The 23,514-nt window shown below is 44.1% G+C and overlaps 1 protein-coding gene and 1 pseudogene across 1 annotated transcript in view; both read left to right on the forward strand.

Moving 5' to 3' along the window:
* Nucleotides 1-1,021, forward strand: part of LOC132230845 (guanylate-binding protein 6-like) — a 29,911-nt gene extending 28,890 nt beyond the window's left edge. The window contains exon 11 of the mRNA XM_059688935.1: nt 527-1,021. Within this exon, the coding sequence (XP_059544918.1) occupies nt 527-748 (222 nt within the window). The 3' untranslated portion in view covers nt 749-1,021. The remainder of the gene's footprint in view (nt 1-526) is intronic.
* A 3,373-nt stretch (nt 1,022-4,394) lies between these two features.
* LOC132229445 (stonin-1-like) lies at nt 4,395-6,351 on the forward strand (annotated as a pseudogene).
* The last annotated feature ends 17,163 nt before the right edge of the window (nt 6,352-23,514 follow it).

Below are 23,514 nucleotides of genomic sequence, written 5' to 3' on the forward strand. Positions count from 1 at the left end.
GGGCCCATGCTGGCCTAAAACTATCAGATATATCTAGACGTAGACATATGGGGAACTGACACATTCTAAACCTGCTTCGGTTGTCTCCAAGTATGGATAGTTTGCCTAAGTCACCACATAGCATTGGGAGAATTCTCTTTTTTCTCATCTAGAAGTGTTTACATCAGATTTTTTGATCAGCTTATATGTTCCTATTATTATTTCTACAATATGGGGGACCATGCCATTTGTACAAGTGGAATAATGGTTCTCTCTTAATCCATACTTTTGGTTGGAACACATTATTGCATTGTTCTTCATGCCTGGCTAAGTAAGGTTGAAACCTATCCTTCCTCTCATTGATCAGGTCTAACCCAGAAGATACTGTCTGCTCCAAATATTATCCTCTAATAATATAATTAGAGAGACTACTTTTATGTAGAAAATAAAGAAAATTTAATAACATTCTTACATATAAAATTTTACTATTTAGAAATTGGGATTTTCAAAAGTTTACTTTTCCCTCTCTCCATACCCTTTATTTTAGATCCAAGAGGAATTGCTTAACGAAGGATTCAAGAAGAAATCTGATGAGATGGAGGCAGAGATAAATCGTCTGAAAAATTTGATTGAAAGTACTAAAAAGGATAAAACTCCCTTGATTGCACGGGCCCTGGACACACTTGCTGATGAACTCTCTGCAACCCTAGCTATCCCTGGTAAACTAATTGGCAAGGGTCTGAATGCTCTGAGCTCACTGTTTAAATAAGATTAGTTTTCTTTAAAGAAAATTATAGAATGTGCATATATGCTCTGCCCTATTTTTGGTGTGTATGGTTTTTAATTTTACAAAAGTTTTAAACATAAAAAGTGCCTACTAGAGGATTTTAGTGCCTGACATACATTGATAGATTGAGAGTTGGTTTTATTCATTTAAATTGAAAAACAAGCATCAATTTATAACAGACGTTGGCAAAATTGGCCTACAGGCTAAACCTATCCTGCTGCCTGTTATTGTAAATAAAGTTTTATTGAAATATCACCGCATGCATTTATTTACATATTGTCTCTGGCTACTTTTATACCACAACAGTAGAGTGAAGTAGTAGGAGCAATCACTGTATGACCCACCAAACCTAAAAGAATTCCTTTTAGACACTTTATAGAAAGGGTTGCCACCCTCTAGTTTAAGAGGTAGAAAAAGACCATATTTGCAGTTGAACAAAAATTGCCTTTTAAAAAACATCAATAATGTTACTGAAAGTCACAAAAGAAGAAATATACATTCAAGTCAATTCTTGATATAGCATGTTCACTTTTACGAAATACATGTGCATAATTATATTACACAATCTCACACACACACACACACACACACACACACACACACAGAGAGAGAGAGAGAGAGAGAGAGAGAGAAAATCCATTGCAGCATTATTTGTAAGGGAAAGATTGGTAATATAAAGTTTAGTATATACATGAACTGGAATTCTAGGTAACCATTAAATAACTTGACAATGGAGATTATATATCCTATATAATAAAGAGGTAATATGCAAATTAACCCTCATACCTTCACAAGATGGCTGCCTATGACCAGACTGGCAGGGGGGTTAGTGAGGGATGACCAAATGACTGAACAGCAGGCTGTGTGGGGCAACCAGGCTGGCAGAGGGGGGGGTCTGTGAGGGGTGACCAAGCTGGTAGAGGGGGGCAGTTGCGGGCAACCAGACTGATGGGGGGGCAGTAAGAGGCAACCAGGCTGGTGGGGAGGCAGTTAGGGCTGACCAGGCCGGCAGGGGGAGTTAGTTGGGGGCTGACAGGTGGGGCAGTGAGCAGTGACTAGGCTGGCAGGTGGGCAGTTAGAGGTGAGCAGGCCGGCGGGGAAGGGGGCAGTTAGGAGCGACTAGGCCAGCAGGGAGGAGGCAGTTGGGGGCAACTTGGCCGGCATGCAGAGGCAGTGAGGGGAGATCAGGCCAGCAGGGGATGGCAGTTAGGGGTGACCAGGCAGGCAGGCAGATTAGTGATTAGGAGCCAGTGGTCCAGGATTGTGAGAGGGATGTCCGACTGCCAGTTGAGGTCTGATCCCCAGAATTGGGCCTAAACCGGCAGTCAGACATCCCCTGAGGGGTTCTGGATTGGAGAAGGTGCAGGTTGAACTGAGGGAACCCCCTTCCTCCCCACCCTCATGCACAAATTTTGTGCACTGGGCCTCTAGTGCTAATATAAAACCTTTAAAATATGTTTTAAGGTGAAAAAATTAGGTGCAAAATAGTGGGTATAATATAATTTATATAGAAATTACTGAAAACTACTGACATGGGTGGGATTAAGAGTGGGAGGGATCCATAGTTTTTATTATAGCTTCCATCTTTTGATTTTGAAAAGGAAGTTTGTATTTCCTATTCATAAATAAGAAAGAACATGTAAAATATGATACTATTAATAAACCCTAATAGAAATGTAAAATTGACCATGAGATGATAAATTGTTCATTGATTCTAGAAATGACATCAGCCTGTTCAATGAAGGGCTTAAGGCTAAGAATCAGAGCACTGGAAAACACAAAATTTCCATCCTAATGTTTTGATGTTGGCTTTGGTTTTTTAATCCCTATATGTACTTCAAAACTAAGGTATAAAGTTTTTAGTGATTCTTTCAAATCTCAGTGAGAATGTCCTCTAATTTCTATTTCTGAATCACAGCTTTAAGATATTAAAATCTTCCCTGGCCAGGTAGCTCATTTGGTTGAAGCATTGTCCCCATATGCCAAGATTGCGGTTAGATCCTGGTAGGGCACATATGGTAAGCAATCAATGAATGCATAAACAACAAATGGAACAAAAAATGAGTCTCTCTTTCTATCTACAATAAATAAATAAACATTGCAAATAACTGAAGACACCAAACATGAAATCGTCACTAGATTAGAAAAAAAAAATGTTAGAACCAGAATTACCAAAAAATAAGAGCATATACTGGTGGTGAGAAGGATCCTTTTATCTTCAGATATGATCTCACTTATATGTGGAATCTAATGAACAAAATAAACTGATTAATGAAATATAAACAAAGGCATAGATACATGGAACAGACTGACAGTTGTCAGAGGGGAGGGAGGAGGATGGGCCTGGATGAAAGAAGGTAAAGGGATTAGCCAAAGAACACATATGCATAGACACAGACAGCAATGTGATAATGGCCAGAGTGACGTGGGCTGGGGGCTAGGTAAAGGGGGAGAAAATAGGGACATCTTTAATAGAGTCAACCATAAAAAATAAAATTAAATTCAATGGTGGCCTCTCTATTGTATGCCAGTGCAGGTGGTCCAATGTGCTACCATTGCAGAACTGGACTCCTGCTAGTATTGGAGATGAGAGATCCTAATGCAGTATGGCCAGGTATTGACACTTAAATATCAGAAGCCCAGTTGATGCAGTGATAGTTGAGCACTGAGGCTGGAGTGACAGCCTGCTAGGCCTTACCATGGAAGATTCAAAAGATGATGAGTAGAACATGGTCAAGAGGGATAGGGAGAAAATAATGAAGTCAAGGATGATTTATGAGGAGGCTATTGATTTATAGACTCAATAAATTGTTACAGTCCCTTGATCTGAGCCAATTTCATACCTCAAACCTCTCACCTGGAGGAAGGTGTTCCTTAAGAAAGAGATGCTGGGTCCTTAGGAAGAAGGACCCAGGAACTCCAGGAGAAGAAATGAAAATGATTCCTCCTGCCTTCCCTCTGAGGGACCACCGGCCATTTACTCAGGTCCCTATATACTGGAGAAACAGGAATATTCAAACATTTAAGAAATACTGACTCAGGATCTAACTTGTCATTGATACCCAGATACTGGATAGATTCATAGACCTATTAAAGTAGTAACTCGTGAGTCCAGCTAATCACTGAGTCTTTGCCCAATTACAACTAATTAGGATCTATTATTTATTTCCAATTGGATAGTAAAGTTCATCTGAGTACAGCTTGTCATTTTTCTGCTCATCCCCTCAAAATATGTTTAGGCATGGAATGTGTGCTAAATAAGTTTTTGTTGTAAAGTCAAAGGGATGATGCATACATGACTGCTTTCAATTGCAAGAATTACATGCATGCCTCAAATGTTGGAGAAGGTGATAAGTAACTTGAATTTTAGAAACTTGGTTAAGGCGATTTATAAACTAGAAGTATAAAAGAAACTTTTCTGAAGTCTCCTTCTCTGTGACATTGGGTGTTATAGTATTTGCCTCTGTGAGAATGTTAACACCTCTGTACTAGAGAGTTTGAATTACTTTATTCAGCTGTGATTCCAAGTGGTCAGAAGAAAGAATGGCTTATTTTTCTAAGAGAAAAACCATACAGTAATTTATATGTGACCAATAAATGGTATGGTTCAACACATTTGACTCATTGACAAGATCACAATCTGAGTTCAAAGACGTTTTCTACGAACCCAGGCAACACGTTTCAATCTTATCAGAAGTCAAAGAATTTCCATCCAGAGGATCAAGACATTTGTAGGCCAAGCAGACTTAAGCTGAACCTTTCTGGTACTAAGGAATTTCCCTGTGGGCCTTCCTCCACCTGCAGTACCCCTCTCCCATCTCTCATCATAGACTTCGACTCCAGTCCAGGACCTCCAAGTAACTCTCCTCTTTCTACACCTATCAAAGACATCCCAGCAATTCCTGGCATCCCCAAAGCAGAGATTTATGTGCTTTATCCTATTCCAGAATTATTTTCAAACAGTCCACCCACACACCTGGAGTAGATTCTTCCTTTTGCCTACTAAACCAACCTATTTATCCCATGCTTCCTTATCCAATGACCACTCGTGTACACCTACAGCTCCCACAGCGGGTCTTCCAGATGAAGTAAGTCCTCCACAGGTTGAAAGCCTAGGGTTCCAAAGTGATGATCTCCAGTTTCAGTATTGTTGGCAGGACTGTGCCTTTTCAAGTCCATTTTGGAAAGAAGAAGGCAATCATTGCTTCAGAGATCATCTCATGCCAGTTCCTTGAGGTCCTGTGACAACATAATGGTACACTTTCTGTTCCATCCCAGTGGATCAAGGCTCTCTGGACCATGAACCTCCAGAGGAAGAAGTCCCTGAAAGCCCAAATGAACTGGCGGACATGTCTGGGGAGTTCTCATGAACCTGAATCTGAACCCCTCATACAGGTCACTGTGGGATCAGCAAAATATGAGTGCCTACCGTGGTATGGAATGTAGACCGGCTTCCTGATAAACATTGAAATCCTGATCATCCCATTGTTTGTCATACAACCTAGAACTTGGATCATACCAAGAAATTTCCTCTGATTGGTATCCATTTGCTACTATTCAGTTTGGGATGCTAGACAACTGTGCATCAAGGACAAAGTTTAGGTTTCTGGGGGTGGAGAGTGATGTGCAGCCACAGAAACACGTTCTTCTACAACAGAGAGCTTGCTCCAACATCCAGGTTGAAATAGAAAAGAAGTGGATTAAAATCGATAGAGAAGACCCAGATAAAGCTGGTGACTGCATAAGTCAGTAGGAGTAACAAGAGTTAATAATGACAACACACTTTTCAAATATATAATTTATAGAAACCATACACAGTTCTGCCATTGTATAGTGAAGATGACTTCTGAATAGAGGGCTTAGCATGGGTCCACTGGCTGTGTTTAGAGAAGTTTAGACCTGAAACCAAACAATCTATATTTTATGCTTTTGATATGTTTATACCCAAGGGTTTGATCTAAAATGTGTCTATAATTTGCATGATGTTTCTGCTTCCTATCGAAACTCAAAGGCATTCTTATTAAATGTGTGACCCACTAGGCGGTTTGGCTAAAGGGTTTTTGATTTTTAATTACTCAGTGTCTGATTGGTTTGTGCTTTGGATTAGCCAGGTGTCATATTCATTATTCTCCAGTCCTTATTTCTTCTTGTTATGTTAGCACCTGCACTGGAGGATGAGGCAATCAAAGGAAACATAAAACAAAATACTTAATTTTCCCGCTTGCTCATCTCTGAAATGGGGCTAGGTGTAGAATGATGCTGAAACCACAAGCTAAAATGGAGGTGCGGAAGTATCTGTGACTCTGAATTATTTATCTTCCTGTCCTCTTACCATATTGCGAATAATCATTGGCTATATTTGGTACCTGTCTTTCCCCCCTGGTATTACTGTTTTAAAAATGTATTTGTTTTCTGGTGTGTGTTACAAAGAAGATATTTCTGTTGATATAAATATTCTAGTACAAGTCACTAGGACCTATTGCCTTTTGCTTGGAGAGATTTCTTCTAAAACAGAATCCCAGTCCTAGCTGGTTTGGCTCAGTGGGTAGAGCGTCAGCCTATGGACAGAATGATCCCAGGTTCGATTCCAGTCAAGGGCACGTGTCCTGGTTGTGGGCTCGATCCCCAGTAGGAGGTGTGCAGGAGGCAGCTAATCAATGATTCTCATCATTGATGTTTCTATCTTTCTCTCCCTCTTTCTTCCTCTCTGAAATCAATACAAATATATTTTAAAAAATGGAATCCCAGTATTGGACACCAGTTAACATATTTATGCACATTAAAGATGAATTTTTAAACATCATGACTAATTTTTCCCAAAAGTATAGGCTCTAAGAATATATTTTGATAAAGTATTCTTTGTAACTAACACAAGGTTCTCTTGAGGAGAAGTCTAATTCATGATTATTTTATGCTACTTCTGCTAAATTTAGAGCAAAATGAAAGACAGTAAGTTATTATCTAAATTTTTAAAAAAATATGTATTTTTATTAATTTCAGAGAGGAAGGGAGAGGGAGAGAGAGAGATAAAAACATCAATGAAGAGAAAGAATCATTGATTGGCTGTCTCCTACATTCTCCACACTGGGGAGAGAGCCCGCAACCCAGGCATATGCCCTGACCACAGGATCGAACTGTGACCTCCTGGTTCATAGGTCAATACTCAACCACTGAGCCACTTTCGCTGGGCAAGATTTTTTATTTCTGTTCTGTAATCAGCTAAATTTTTGGTTTCTAATGAAAAGCCAATAGCATTAGCAGTTATAATTTTGTTTATAATTTTCTTTCTATATTTACAGCAAAAGGTCAAGTTTTAAAATTCATGAAATCTATATTCTAGACATTTTTTAGCCTGAAAAACAAATTTCTCCATTGGGTATTAACACACCTTCAATTTATGTTGAATTTACAATATAATTAGGAGGTATTTTTCTCTATTTACTAGATTTATTTTGAGTCAAACTGAGATAATATTGTTTTTCCAAACAACATTTATTTGTCAGCCCAGAGTTTATGTCTTATGTTTTACTTAATATTGTGCTTCATTCATTGTAATCTGTTTCAAAACCAGATTAAAATGAATATGTATGATGGTTTGTATAAAAAAGAAGACCCAGAGTCCTCAAAATATGTAATTCTACTAATATTTAAGCTGCATGCCTCTGTCTTCACATAGTACATTTTCCCACAGTTTCCAAAGCAAGGGAGTCTTCTGCACAAGTCATGACTCTCACCATTTCTTTTTAATTCTCACCAGATGACATGTGATAAGTTTATTGATTTTGGAGAGAGAGGAAGGGAGAGAGAGAGAGAGAGAGAGAGAGAGAGAGAGAGAGAGAGAGAGAGAGAAATGCATAGATGTGAAAGAGAAATATAGATCAGTTGCCTCCTGCATTCAACCCAAAAGGGAACTGAACCTGCCACCTAGGAATGTGCCCTAGCCAGGAGTTAAACCCTCAACCTTTTCGTGTACAGGATGACAATCCAACCAACTGAACAGCCCAGCCAGGGCACAAGTCTCCCATTTTTAATACAACCTCCTTCTGTCTTACAGTGGTAGAGGTACTAGATAATATATTATACAAATGTAAAACAAAATGTTTATTATTTTAATACCTTACTCCAAAATTCTTGCTAGAGTCATGTTAATCATTTTTGACCAAGAACTGCAAGGCAAACAAATATTTTATTTTCTAAAAATGCCACCTAGGTGACAAAGATTTGGATAAAAATCCAAAAGTGAAAGAGGGACAGCATTTATGAAGACAGACAAAGAGGGGGGGGGGGATTTCAATACAAGGTGTTTTGAAAGAGCTATGATTGGTGCTCTCAAGCAGATTCAAACTATGCTGTACACAATTGACTGCTTATGTCTCTTGCTAGGTGAAAAACTTATTTTTCACAAAGAGTTCAGTGATGTAGGCCAGTTCCAAGAACTGTATCAGGATGTGGGAGTTCGGTTTAACCCACTTGAAAAGTTCAGTTTCACATGTAGTGTGTGTATTCATCTCAGCTTCCTGGAGGCCTCTGGCTCCTTTGTACATTGCTCTATTGACAATACTACCTCTATTTTGCTGTTTTTCTCTAATAGAGGAAAATGTGCATGTTTTTAAAAATTTAATTGGCATGACTACTGAAGCAGAGGTGGCTATTATAGGGATGTGAATCTAGCACAAACCTAAGCAATAAAAAATGACTTCTAAATTACTTTGTGAAAATAATTATGTTTCCTCCAAAAACCAAGTTAGTGGATAGAGGAAAGCAGATACTAGTAGAATAAGAAAGAGGAAAGAATAGAGGCATCAGGGAGAAAGAACATGATCTCTGGGGTGATGGAAGACTTGTGTTTCCATTCAGGATACGATGGGCAAAAAGTCTTAGGAAAAAAGATGCCCCCTCCACACATCTTCAGAAGCATCTGGTACATTCACCAATGCTTTTTGGATAGGCTGCATTTCGGAGTATGGTTTATAGGAGCTGTTGTCTTTCACTCTATCTTAGATGAATTATCATATAAAACTGAGAGGTCACCTTCAGCATGACTGCAAAGGTGATGTTGCAAGGGATCAAACAGTGACCCAGTATGATCTCAGCTAGCCTGGAAAAACCACCCAAATCTCAGATCATAGAAATGTAATGGACTCACTCCTTGATCTGATTTTCCCTTTGGAGCATTTATTAATCAGGCTTCTCCAGAGAAACAGAACCAATAAGATGGAGATGATAGATTAGATAGAGATAGATAGATAGATGATAGATAGATAGATAGATAGATAGATAGATAGATAGATAGATAATAGATAGATAAAGATATATAGTGCCCTGACTAGTGTGGCTCAGGTGGTTTCTGGTTGGATTCTGTCAGGGCACATGCCTGGGTTGAAGGTTTGATCATCAGTGGGGGATGTGCAGGAGGCAGCTGATTGATGTTTCTCTCTCTCTGTTTGCCTCTCTCTTCCTTCCTCTCTCTGAAATCAGTAACAAATATGAAGTATGGTAGCAATCATCTAAGGTAGAAACTATAGTTTAACTTTAACCCTGCTATTTGACTTCTGTACTTATTTGCTTTGTTTAACAATAGAAAAGTTATTTTGATTTTCTGAATTATATAGATTATCCCATTCGATTAAATACCCTATTGATTGCAATGTGACTATCCCATTTGTTGTGGTCATACTGGTCTTAGAAAGCACATTTTTCTTTACCTGGGAAGGACAGCACAATTATCCCAAGGTCAGAGGGCTCCAGTTAATGTGTCCCTGTTGACTCAGTGTTCTGGAGACCCAAAAACTGTAATTTAGATAACATGAAACTGCTTCTGCTTCTGTAAACTGCTTTTTTGCAAACCAGGTTCCTCATTTCAGAGCCAAGGGCTCTAGATAATGTGTTTCTGTCAATTCAGTGATCTGGAGATCCAAAACTATCTACACTAATAAAAGAGAAACATGGTAATTGGCGTACAACCACTACCCTTTTCATTGGCTAATCAGCAAGATATGCAAATTAACTGTCAGCCAAGATGGCGGCCGGCAGCCAGGCAGCTTGAAACTAACATGCGGCTTGCTTGCCTCAGTGACGGAGGACTCCAACATTCCCCGCCTGCGGCTGCAGGCCTCTGAGCGGGCAGTTTAAGAAACATTGTAACAAATAACGCCGGACTTCAGCCAGCAGATTGGCAACATTGTAAGCAAAGGCCAGAAACCTACTTTCAGCCGGGACGCCTAAGAGCTGGAGCCAAGCCTCAAGGTAAAGATGGCCCAGAATAAAAAAAAAAAAAAGAAAAAAGAAAAAAAGGAGTGGTTAGGAACTTCAGTCACTCCCAGCCTGAAAACAGCCCTCCGCCCCTCACCCAGACTGGCCAGGCACCACAGTGGGGACCCCCATCCTGATCCAGGACACTCTTCAGGGCAAACCAGCCGGCCCCACACATGCACCAGGCCTCTACCCTATACAGTAAAAGGGTAATATGCCTCCCGGCACTGGGATCAGTGTGACAGGGGGCAGCGCCCAAACATCCTGATCGCCCTGCAGCTCTGTGTGTGACAGGGGGGCAGGCCCCAACACCCTGAGCAGCCCTGCTCTGTGCCTGATAGCTGGGAGCTCCCCAACCCCCCCCCCCCACGGGCCCTGCTCTGTGTGTGACGGGTAGAGCCATAACCTCCCCATCGGCCCTGCCCTGAGTGTGAGAGTGGTGGCGCCCCAACCCCCTGATTGGCCCTGCTCTGTGGATGATAGAGGGCGGTGCCCCAACACCCTGATGGGTCCTGCTCTGTGTGTGATGGGGGCAGCGCCCCAACCCCCTGTGCCGAGAGCCGGTCCATCCTTGCTGTTTCAAGGGACCTGGCATATATAGCATACGGTTCTTAATATGTTTGCTCACCTTCTTGGCGCTGTGTTTTAACCAAGGTCACCTCTCCGAGAAAGGTTGAATCCCCAGGTAGGGATTTTCCCCTGAAGTTAGGGAGGGAATAAAACCCCTCAACTAAGTGCCAGGTGGGTAATTAATCCCTTTAACTACGAACAATCATGCTTAAACTACATAATCTTTTCTCCCTGGAATGGAGATAAGAAACGCCCTAACCTTTGTAATAGAGATTGATAGGATTGAATCAACTGGTATAAATACAGTTGTAACAAGACAGAAACACTCAGAACTTAGAACACAGAACTTAGAACACAGAATCAAGAACACAGGGCTTGGAAGACAGGACCAAGAGAGACAGAGCCTAGGCACAGAACCTACACAGAACGTTCTCTAGAGACAGAAGAACTTCGCTGGAGAGAGCATGGCAGGGGATCCTGGACTGAACCTGACTGCGGAGATTGGCAGGAGAGCCTGACTAGAACCTGGTAACTGAACCTGACTGGAGAACCTGGACAGAACCTCTCTGGAGATCCTAAGCAGAACCTCTCTGGAGATCCAGACCAGAACTTGGCTGGAGATCCTGGCTAGAGATCCTGGCTAGGCTGCTGATCAACTGAACACTGTCTCCGTGTCCTTCCTTCTTCGCCGACTCCGTCCATGCCTTTGGGAACCCCTGGACCCGCTGGGGTTGGACCCCGGCACCCCTGATTGGCCCTGCTCTGTGTGTGACAGGGGGTGGCACCGCAACCTCCCCATCAACCCTGCCTTGAGTGTGACAGGGGACGGTGCCCCAACCCCCCAATTGGCCCTACCATGAGCGTGACCGACGGTGGCATCAAAACCTCCCAATCTGCCCTGCTCTGTGCATGACAGGGCAGCGCCCAAACTCCCCAATCGGCCCTGCTCTGAGCCCAACCAGGGGCTGCACCTAGGGATTGGGCCTGCCCTCTGCCACCTGGGAGCAGGCCTAAGCCAGCAGGTTGCTATCTCCCAAGGGGTCCCAGACTGCGAGAGGGCACAGGCCGGGCTGAGGGACCCCCCTCCCCCGAGTGCACAAATTTTTGTGCACCGGGCCTCTAGTAATTTAGATAACATGCTGCTTCTGCTTCTGTAAACTGCTTTTTTTTCCTTATTTATCTATTTATTTATTTTTATTGTTTTATTGCTTAAAGTATTACAAAGGGTATTACATATGTCTCCTTTTCCCCCAGCCCTTAACAATCCCCTGGCCTCCCCTACCCTCAGTGTCTTATGTCCATTGGTTATGCTTATATGCATGCATATAAGTCCTTCGGTTGATCTCTTAATCCCCCTTCTGAACTCCTACACTCCCCGGTCTTCCCGCTGCAGTTTGACTATCTGTTTGAGGCAGCTCTGCCACTGTATCTATTTTTGTTCATAAGTTTATAATGGTCTTTATTATCCATTAATGAGTGAGATCATGTGGTAGTTTTTCTTCATTGACTGGCTTATTTCACTTAGCATAATGCTCTCCAGTTCCATCCATGCCGTTGCAAATGATAAGAATTCCTTCCTTTTTAGAGCAGCATAGTATTCCATCGTGTAGATGTACCACTGTTTTCTAATCCATTCATCGACTGATGGGCACTTAGGCTGTTTCCAGATCTTGACTATGGTGAATTGTGCTGCTATGAACATAGGGGTGCATATATCCTGTCTGATTGGTGTTTCTGGTTCCTTGGGATATATCTTAGAAGTGGGATCACAGGGTCAAATGGGAGTTCCAATTTTAGTTTTTTGAGGAATCTCCATACTGTCTTCCATAGTGGCTACACCAGTCTGCATTCCCACCAGCAGTGCACGAGAGTTCCTTTTTCTCCACATCCTCTCCAGCACTTGTCGTTTGTTGATTTGTTGATGATAGCCAGTCTGACAGGTGTGAGATGGTACCTCATTGTTGTTTTGATTTGCATCTCTCGGATGATTAGTGACTTTGAGCATGTTTTCATATGTCTCTTGGCTTTCTGAATGTCCTCTTTTGAAAGGTGTCTATTTAGGTCCTTTGCCCATTTTTTGATTGGATTGTTTATCTTCCTTTTGTTAAGTTGTATGAGTTCCCTATAAATTTTGGAGATTAGGCCCTTATCAGATATGACATTGGCAAATATGTTTTCCCACACAGTGGGTTTTCTCGTTGTTTTGTTGATGGTTTCTTTTGCTGTGCAGAAGCTTGTTATTTTGATGTAGTCCCATTTGTTCATTTTCTCTTTAGTTTCCAATGCCCTAGGAGCTGTATCAGTGAAGAAATTGCTTCGGCATATGTCTGAGATTTTGTTGCCTTTGGATTCTTCTAGAATTTTTATGGTTTCCCGTCATACATTTAAGTCCTTTATCCATTTTGAGTTTATTTTTGTGTGTGGTGTAAGTTGGTGGTCTAGTGTCATTTTCTTGCATGTATCTGTCCAATTGTACCAACACCATTTATTGAAGAGACTATCTTGACTCCATTGTATGTTCTAGCATCCTTTGTCAAATATTAATTAAGCATACTGGTTCGGGCCGATTTCTGGACTCTCTATTCTATTCCATTGATCTGTATGTCTGTTCTTGTACCAGTACCAGGCAGTTTTGAGAACAGTGGCTTTGTAATACAGCTTTATATCTGGTATTGAGATCCCACCTACTTTGTTCTTTCTCAGGATCGCTGCAGCTATTCGGGGTCTTTTTTTATTCCAGATGAATTTTTGGAGAGTACATTCTAGATCTGTGAAATATGCCGTTGGTATTTTAATGGGAAGTGCGTTGAATTTATAGATTGCTTTGGGTAGTATGGACATTTTAATGATGTTGATTCTACCAATCCATGAACACAGTATGTTCTTCCATCTGTTTATGTCTTCCTCTATATCTTTTTTCAACTTCCTGTAGTTTTTTGAGGAGAGGTCTTTTACCTCTTTAGTTAAGTTTATTCCTAGGTAGCTTAATTTTTTTGGTGCGATGGTAAATGGGATTGTTTTTATAGTCTCTCTTTCTGTAAGTTCACTATTGGTGTATAGGAATTGTAAACTGCTTTTTTGCAAACCAGGTTCCTCATTCCAAAACTTGGGATGTAATCAATACCTTTGTGATCTTTGCCTATATAAATCCAGTGTGACAGCCATCCTATCACTATGAGATTTGGGGAATGGCCCCTCATAGTCCCAGATTTGCAATAAATCTGACTCTTTAATTCAACTTCTTGAGGAGTCCTTGTGTGATTCACGGAGTACATTAAAAGAAATATATATATATATATGTATATATGTGTGTGTATATATATATCCTATCTAATAAAAGAGAAACATGGTAATTAGCCATAACTTCGCCACCCTTCCCATTGACTAATCAGGGAGATATGCAAATTAACTGCCATCCAAGATGGCGGCCAGGAGCCAGGCAACTGAAGTGAACATGAGGCTTGCTTGCTCCAGTGATAGAGGAAGCCAACGTTCCCCGCCTGCTGCAGCCCAGCTCTGAGCTTCTCTCTAAGAAACATTGTTGCAAATATGGAAGCTAAAAAAAAACCCCAGAAACCTGCTTTCAGTCAGCCGGGATCTCAGAGTTGGAGTCGCAACAAAGTTTCAAATACAGAAGGTAAACAAAGACCAGAAACCTGCTTTCAGCAGCCAATGTCTGAGCTAAAGCCAGCTCTCAGCTCCAGTGAAAGCCATAGAAGGTAAATAAATCCCAGAATAAAAAAGAAAAAGAAAAAAAGGAGAGTTTGGGAGGAGCTTCAGTCACCCACCAGCCTGAAAATGGCCCTCAGCCCTTCACCCAGACTGGCCAGGCACCCCAGTGGGGACCCCCACCCTGAAGGGGGTGTGAACAGCTGAAAACAGCCATCATTCTCTCAACCAGGAACCCCAGTGGGGACCCCCACCCTGAAGGGGGTGTGATCAGCTGCAAACAGCCATCATCCTCTCACCCAGGCTGGCCAGACACCCAAGCGGGATCCTCACCCTGATCCAGGACACCCTTCAGGGCAAACCAGCCATCCCCCCACCCGTGCACCAGGACTCTATCCTATATAGTAAAAGGGTAATATGCCTCCCAGCACTGGGATCAGTGGAACCTCAAGGCCTCCCAGCACCGAGATCAGCAGAGATGTGAGGCCTCCCAGCCTGGGATCAGTGGAGCCACAAGGCCTCCCAAACCCGGGATCAGCGGAGGCGGGAGGCCTCCTAGCACTGGGATCAGCGGAACAGTGAGGCTTCTTAGCAGTGGGATCAGCTGAGCAGTGAGGCCTCACTGCCCCCTGTGTCAAGCAGAGCTGCGAGGCCTCCCAGCACCGGGATCAGCAGAGCAGTGAGGCCTCACTGCCCCTGTGTCAAGCAGAGCCACGAGGCCTCCCAGCACCGGGATCAGCAGAGCAGTGAGGCCTCACTGCCCCTGTGTCAAGCAGAGCTGTGAGGCCTCCCAGCACCAGGATCAGCGGAGCCGCGAGGCCTCCCAGCACCGGGATCCGCAGAGGCGTGAGGCCTCCTGGAACCAGGATCAGCAGAGCAGCAAGGCCTACTAGCACTGGGATCAGCGGAGCCACGAGGCCTCCTGGCCCCTGGAGCAGTGTGACAGGGGGCAGCGCCCAAACCCCCTGATCGCCCTGCGGCTCTGTGTGTGACAGGGGCCAGGGCCACAACCTCCTTATCCGCCCTGCTCTGTTCATGAAAGGGAAGGCCCCCCAACCCCCTGATCGGCCCTGCTCTGTGCCTGATGTGGGGAGCTACCCAACCCCTTGATTGCCCTGCTCTGTGTGTGATAGGGTATGGAGCCCCAAACCCCTGATCGGCCGGCTCTGTATGTGACAGGTGTGGCGCCACAACCCCCTGATCTGCCCTGCTCTGTGTGTTACAGGGAGGAGCTCCCCAACCCCCTGATTGGTCCTGCTCTGTGTGTGACAGGGTACGGAGCTCCAACCCCCCTGATGGGCCCTGCTCTGTGTGTGACGGGGGCAGCGCCCCAACCCCCTGTTCCACCCTGCTCTGTGCGTGACAGGGGTGGTGCCACAACCTTCCCATCGACCCTACCTTGAGTGTGACAGGGGGCGGCGCCCCAACTCCCCAATCAGCCCTACCCTGAGCATGACTGAGGGTGGCATCGCAACCTCCTGATCCGCCCTGCTCTGTGCATGACAGGGGGCATGGCCCCAACTCCCCAATCAGCCTTGCGCTGAGCCTGACCAGGGGCTGCGGGCAGGCACCTAGGGATTGGGCCTGCCCTCTGCCACCCGGGAGTGGGCCTATGCCAGCAGGTCGTTATCTCCCGAGGGGTCCCAGACTGTGAGAGGGCACAATTGGGGCTGAGGGATTCACCCCCCTCCCCCACCAGTGCACAAATTTTTGTGCACCAGGCCTCTAATATATATATCTCCTATCTAATAAAAGAGAAACATGGTAATTGGCGTACGGCCGCTACCCTTCCCATTGGCTAATCAGCAAGATATGCAAATAAACTGCCAGCCAAGGTGGCAGCCGGCAGCCAGGCAGCTTGAAACTAACATGAGGCTTGCTTGCTTCAGTGATGGAGGACTGCAATGTTCCCCGCCTGCCTTGCCGGCCTCTGAGCTGGCAGTTTAAAACATTGTAACAAATATAGACGCTAAACAAAACCCCAGAAACCAGCTTTCAGCCGGCTGGGATCTCAGAGCTGGAGTTGATACAGAGTTTCGATTATAGAACTGAAACAAACCAGATACCTGATTTCAGGAGAGGAGGCCTAAGAGCTGGAGCCTCAGAGCTAAAGCTGGCCCAGAATAAAAAAAAGAAAAGAAAAAAAGGAGCAGTTGGGAGCTTCAGTCCCAGCCGTAAAACAGCCCTCAGACCCTCACCCAGACTGGCCAGGCACCCAGGTGGGGACCCCTGCCGGGAGCCGGTCCATCCTTGCTGTTTCAAAGGACCTGGCATATATGGCATACTGTTCTTAAAATGTTTGCTCACCTTCTTGGCACTATGTGTTTTAACCAAGGTCTCCTCTCTGAGAAAGGTTGTTTCCCCAGGTAGGGATTTTCCCCTGAAGTTAGGGAGGGAATAAAACCCCTCAACTAAGTGCCAGGCGGGAAATTAATCACTTTAACTACGAACAATCATGCTTAAGCTACATAATCTTTACTCCCTGGAATGGAGATAAGAAACGCCCTAACCTTTGGAATAGAGATTGATAGGATTGGAATCAACTGGTATAAATACAGATGTAACAAGACAGAACTTAGAAGACAGAACCTACACAGAACCTACACAGAACCTAGAGACAGAAGAACTTCGCTGGAGAGAACATGGCAAAAGATCCTGGACAGAAACTGGCAACAGAACCTAGAGACAGAACCTAGCGAGAGAACCTGGCTGAAGAGCCTAGAGACAGAACCTGGCTACAGAACCTGGATAGAACATGGAAAGAGAACCTGACTAGAACCTGGTGACTGAACCTGGCTAGAGAACCTGGACAGAACCTGGCTGGAGAACCTAGTGAGGGAACATGGCTACAGAACCTGTCTGGAGAACCTGGCTGGAGAACCTAGCAAGAGAACATGGACACAGAACCTGGCTGGAGATCCTAACCAGAACTTTGCTGGAGATCCTGACCAGAACTTGGCTAGAGATCCTGGCTAGGCTGCTGATCAACTGAACGCTGTCTCCGTGTCCTTCCTTCTTCGCCGACTCCGTCTACGCCTTTGGGAACCCCTGGACCTGCTGGGGTTGGACCCCAGCATCTGGCGCCTGAACAGGGACCCCTAGGTAAGCTCCACTCTTGGGATGGATAGGACTCCACCGTAGGAAGAGGGTGGATAGTCTTCGCTGACTCCGTCCACACCTTTGGGAACCCCTGGAACAGGATTCCCCTAGAGATTGATAGGATTAAATCAACTGGTATAAATACAGATGTAACAAGACAGAAAGACACAAAACTTAGAAGACAGAACCAAGAGGCACAGAACCTAGACCAGAACCTACACAGAACCTAGAGACAGAACATGGCAAAAGATCCTGGACAGAAACTGGCCTCAGAACCTAGAGACAGAACCTAGCGAGAGAACATGGCAAAAGATCCTGGACTGAACCTGACTACAGAAATTGGCAAGAAAACCTGACTAGAACCTGGTGACTGAACCTGGCTGGAGAACCTGGACAGAACCTGGCTGGAGAACCTAGTGAGGGAACATGGCTACAGAACCTGGCTGGAGAACCTGGAGAACCTAGCAAGAGAACATGGATACAGAACCTGGCTGGAGATCCTAACCAGAACTTCGCTGGAGATCCTGACCAGAAATTCGCCGGAGATCCTGAACAGAACTTGGCTGGAGATCCTGGCTAGAGATCCTGGCTAGGCTACTGATCAACTGAACGCTGTCTCCATGTCATTCCTTCTTCGCCGACTCCGTCCACACCTTTGGGGACCCTTACACCTGCTGGGGTTGGACCCCAGCAGACCCCCACCCTGAAGGGTGTGTGACCAGCTGCAAACAGCCATCATCCCCTCATCCAGGCTGGCCAGGCACCCCAGTGGGGACCACCACCCTGATCCAGGACACCCTTCAGGGCAAACCAGCCAGCCCCCACCCATGCACCAGGCCTCTATTCTATATAGTAAAAGGGTAATATGTCTCCCAGCACTGGGATCAGCGGAGCCGAGAGGCCTCCCGGCACCGGGATCAGTGTGACAGAGGGCAGTGCCCAAACCCCCTGATCGCCCTGCAGCTCTGTGTGTGACAGGGCACGGGGCCACAACCTCCCTATTGGCCCTGCTCTGTTCGTGACAGGGGAAGGCGCCCCAACCCCCTGATCGGCCCTGCTCTGTGCCTGATAGGGGGGAGCTCCCCAAACCCCTGATCACCTTGCGGCTCTGTGTGTGACAGGGGGCGGGTGCAGCACCGCAACCCCCTCACCCCACGGGCACTGCTCTGTGTGTGACAGGGTAGAGCCATAACCTCCCCATCGGCCCTGCCCTTAGGGTGAGAGTGGTGGCGCCCCAACCCCCTGATTGGCCCTGCTCTGTGGGTGACAGAGGGCGGTGCCCCAAGCCCCCCACCCCCACGGGCCCTGCTCTGTGTGTGATGGGGTAGAGCCATAACCTCCCCATCGGCCCTGCACTGAGTGTGACAGTGGTGGTGCCCCAACCCCCTGATCGGTCCTGCTCTGTGTGTGACAGGGGGCAGCGCCCCAACCCCCTGATTGGCCCTGCTCTGTGCGTGACAGGGGGTGGTGCCACAACCTCCCCATCGACTCTGCCTTGAGTGTGACAGGGGGCGGTGCCCCAACCCCCTAATCGGCCCTACCCTGAGTGTGACTGAGGGTGGCATCACAACCTCCTGATCTGCCCTGCTCTGTGCATGACAGGGGGTGTTGCCCCAACTCCCCAATCGGCCCTGCTCTGAGCCTAACCAGGGGCTGCACGTAGGGATTGGGCCTGCCCTCTGCCACACGGGAGCAGGCCTAAGCCAGCAGGTTGTTATCTCCCAAGGGGTTCCAGACTAGAGAGGGAACAGGCCAGGCTGAGGGCCCCCCCCTCCGAGTGCATAAATTTTTGTGCACCAGGCCTCTAGTGTATATATATATATATATATATATATATATATATATATATTCAATTTATACAATTGTGAAGGCTGAAAAGTCCCATGATCTGCCATTTGGAAGATGGAGACCCAGGAAATCTGACGGTGTACTTAATTTAAGTCCCACGGCCTGAGAATCAAGGAAGCCTATGGTGTATATCCCAATCTGAGGGCAGGAGGTGAGATGTTCCAATTCAACAATGAGAGGTAGAAAACACACACACACACACACACACACACATGACATATGAAATCATCCTCCCACTATTCTTTTTTCTTTCAAGTCCTCAGTGGATTGAATGATGCCCACCTATTATGGAGAGGGCAATTACTTTACTGAGTCCACCAATCCAAATGTTAATCTCATCTGGAAACAGCTGCTCAGACACACCCAGAAATAATGTTTAATCTGAGCACTCCATAGTCAAGTTGACACCTAAAATTAACCATTACAAGTGTACCCCTTGTCAACTTGGCACTCATATGCATATCCTTAAAACATACTTTCCCTGGTCACTGTGGCTCATTTCTTTGACCATTGTGAAATCAGTCAGACAGAGAAATCAAGTATCATCTGAATTCACTTCTATGTTACCAGGGCTAACCAGGAGATCCTGAGCGATGGATGAATAATTACTCTGATACTCGTTTCTGTGTCCTAGAGGGATAATGAACTGCTTGGCTTGAGAAACCAAACAGTTCCATTCACCTGCCTCCTTAGGCTTTTACTGTAGCAATAACTTGAACTAAAATTAACTTCTAGATACTATCAGCAGGGTAAGCATCCTTGAGAAGACACATGCGTCTGCAGTGTCCTTTAAGCAAGGACGTCTAAGGACTAAACATAAAGATTCCAGTAAAACACCCGGGGGCTGAGACTTGTTTGGAAAAGTCAAGGCAGTGTTGCCATCTTCAGCAAGGTTCCCCTAGAGGCCCCCAACCTTTCAGAGATTTCCCCTTTCAGACTTTCCAATCAAGTCTGGTACTTCCCCACAAATTGTGGAATCTAAAAAACAAAATAAATGAACACACAAAACAGAAATAAACTCATAGGTACAGAGAACCAATTAATGACTTTCAGATGGGTGAGGTGTTGAAGGGATAGGTAGAAAAAGTTAAGGGATTAAGAAGTGCATATTGGCAGGTACAAAATAGTCATGAAGATGTAAAATGCAACATAGGGAATATAATCTATAATCTCTCTATATAAAGCCCTAATATGCTAATAGACCAAATGGCAGAACAACCGAACAACTGAACAACCAAACAACCAGTCACTATGATGTGCACTGACCACCAGGGGGTATGTCCGGAAATTCAATTACTTGCTTGACATAGCCACCTGTATCTCCCAGCATGTCAGTTGGTGCCTTGATCAATAAACTTTTCCTTACTCTAAACTCTGACATTTTGAGCATTGTTTTGAAGCATTGGGTGCATGAACTTGGGTTTTGTAACACAATCTCTGGTCTGACCTGGATCTAGTGCATAGTCCAGCAGTGGTCATTTCATGAAATAGTCAGTCACAGGACTACACCAAACTAAAAAGTTTCAGCAGAGCAAAAGAAACCATCAACAAAATGAAACGACAACCTATCAAATGGAAGAAAATATTTGCAAATCAATAAATGTGATACACCACATAAACAAATTGACAAAAATCACATGATCATATCTATAGGCTCAGAAAATACATTTGACAAATCCAACACCCATTTTTGATTAAAAAAATCTCACTAAAATGACTGATAATTTTTTTAAAATTGTATTTTTAATTTAATTTTCATTGTAGTGGACATATTATATTAGTTTCAGATGTACAACATAGTGATTTGACATTTATATACATTACAAAGTGATCACCATAATAAGTCTACTAACCATTTGTCACAAAGGTTATTACAATATCATTGACTATATTAGAGGTCTGGTGCAAAAAATTCGTGCATGGGGGGGTGCCTCAGCCTGGCCTGCACCCTCTCCAATGTGGGATCCTTAGATGGATGTCCAACTGCTGGAAACTGGCAGTTGGACATCCCTCTCGAAATCTGGGACCACTGGCTTCTAACTGCTCGCCTGCCTGCCTGCCTGATCACCCCTAACCACCTCTGCCTGCCGGCCTGATGCCCCTAACTGCCCTCCTCTGCTGAATGATTGCCCCCAACTGCCCTCCCCTGCTGACCTGATCACCCCCAACTGCCTTCCCCTGCCAGCCTGATCGCCCCTAACTGCCTCTGCCTTGACTCCCACCACTGTGGCTTTGTCCAGAAGAATGTCTGGAAGATGTTCGGAAAATGTCCAGTCTAATTAGCGTATTACCCTTTTATTAGATAGGATTCCCTATGCTGTACTTTACATCCCTGTGACTTATTTATAATTGGACTTTGTAACTCTGATTCCCCTACATCTTGTTATGCATCTCCCAAACCTCTTCCCCTTGATTCTCTCTATGAGTTGGTTTCTGTATTATTTTGTTTGTTCATCTGTGTGGTTTTTTATATTCCACATATAAGTGAAATCATATAATATTTATCTTCCTCTATCCAAGTTATTTCATCTCTAGGTCCATTTATGCCACAAATATCAAGATTTTATCTTCTTTCTTTTAATTGAGCAATATTCCATTTTATATATGTACCACATCTTCTTTATTCATTCATCTATTGATGGACATGTAGGTTGTTTCCATAGTATGGTTATTTTATATAATACTGTAATAAACACCAGAGGTGTACATATCTCTTTTCAAATTAGTGTCTTGGTTTTTTGGATAAATACCCATAAGTGAAATTGCTGAGCTGTATGGTAGCTCTATTTTTTATTTTTTGCAGCCACACTGTTTTTCACAGTGGCTGCACCAGTTTATATTCCTACTAACAGTACATGAGGATTTCCTTTTCTCCACATCTTTCCAACACTTATTATTTACTAGAGGCCCAGTGGACAAAATTCATGCATGGGGGTCCCCTCAGCCCAGCCTGCACCGTCTCCAATCTGGGACCCCTTGGGGGATGTCCAACTGCCAGTTTAGACCTGCACCCTCTCCAATCTGGTATCCTTTGGCAGTAGGACATCCCTCTCAGAATCCTGGACTGCTGGCTCCTACTCTCTTACCTGCCTGCCTGCCTGGTCGTCCCTAACTGCCCCCTGCTGCCGACCTGGTCACCTCTAACTGTGCCCTCCCACCAGCCTGGTTGCCCCCAACTGCCCCCCCCTGCTGGCCTGGTCACCCCCAACTGCCCTCCCACCCCGCTGGCCTGGTCACCCCATGCAGCCTGCTTGTTCAGTCATTGGTCATCCCTCAGTAACCCCCCTGCCAGCGTGGTCACAGGCAGCCATGTTGTGAGGGTGTGAGGGTTAATTTGCATATTACCTCTTTATTATATAGGATTATCATTTTTATAACAGCTATTCTGACAGGTATGAAGTGACATCTCAATGTGATTTTGATTTGCATTCCCCTAATGATTAGTGATGTTGAGCATAGTTCATGTGTCTATTGGCTATCTCTATGTCTTCTTTGGAGAAATGTCTATCCAGATCCTCAGCCATTTTTTAATAAGGTGTGTGTGTGTGTGTGTGTGTGTGTGTGTGTGTTTGATGTTGAGTTGTATGAGCTGTATGAGTTCTTTATATGTTTTTAATATTAAACTTTTATTGGATATATTATTTGCAAATATCTTCTATTCAGTAGGTTGCATTTCATTTTGTTGATCGTTTCCTTTACTGTGCAAAAGATTTTTAATTTGATATAGTTCCATTTGTTTATTTTTGCTATTGTTGATTTTGCCTGAGGAAACATATTCAAAAAAATATATGGCTAAGACTGATATCGAAGAGTTTATTGCTCATATTTTTTCCTAGAAGTTTTATGGTTTCAGTTGCTACATATAAGTCTTGAATCCATTTTGAATTTATTTTTGTATATGGTGTAAAAATCTCATCTTTTTTTTTTTGGCATGTATCTGTTCAGTTTTCTCAATACCACTTACTGAAGAGACTTTTCTTTCAATTCTTTAAAATTGTTCAGCATTTGGCTTATCTATTTAGTAAGTTAATTTTTCATCAACACTATACAGCAATGTATTCTATAAATGTCAAACTCGATTTTACCAGAGAAAATACTATCAATATCTTTAATGCAAAATACAAGCATGGTTGGTTTCTTAAAAAGGAAAACAATGTATATTCACATAGTTCAGACATACTTAGAGTTATTAACTGTAGAATGATGGATCCTCACAGCCCTGAGGACAGTTTGAAATAGAAAAGAAAATTGAAACTCTTTTTCACTAACATTATGCAATTTCTGAGAAATCAGGTCAAATACACCCAGTA

The sequence above is a fragment of the Myotis daubentonii genome, chromosome 3 (genome assembly GCF_963259705.1).
Source record: "Myotis daubentonii chromosome 3, mMyoDau2.1, whole genome shotgun sequence".
Lineage (NCBI taxonomy): Eukaryota > Metazoa > Chordata > Mammalia > Chiroptera > Vespertilionidae > Myotis > Myotis daubentonii.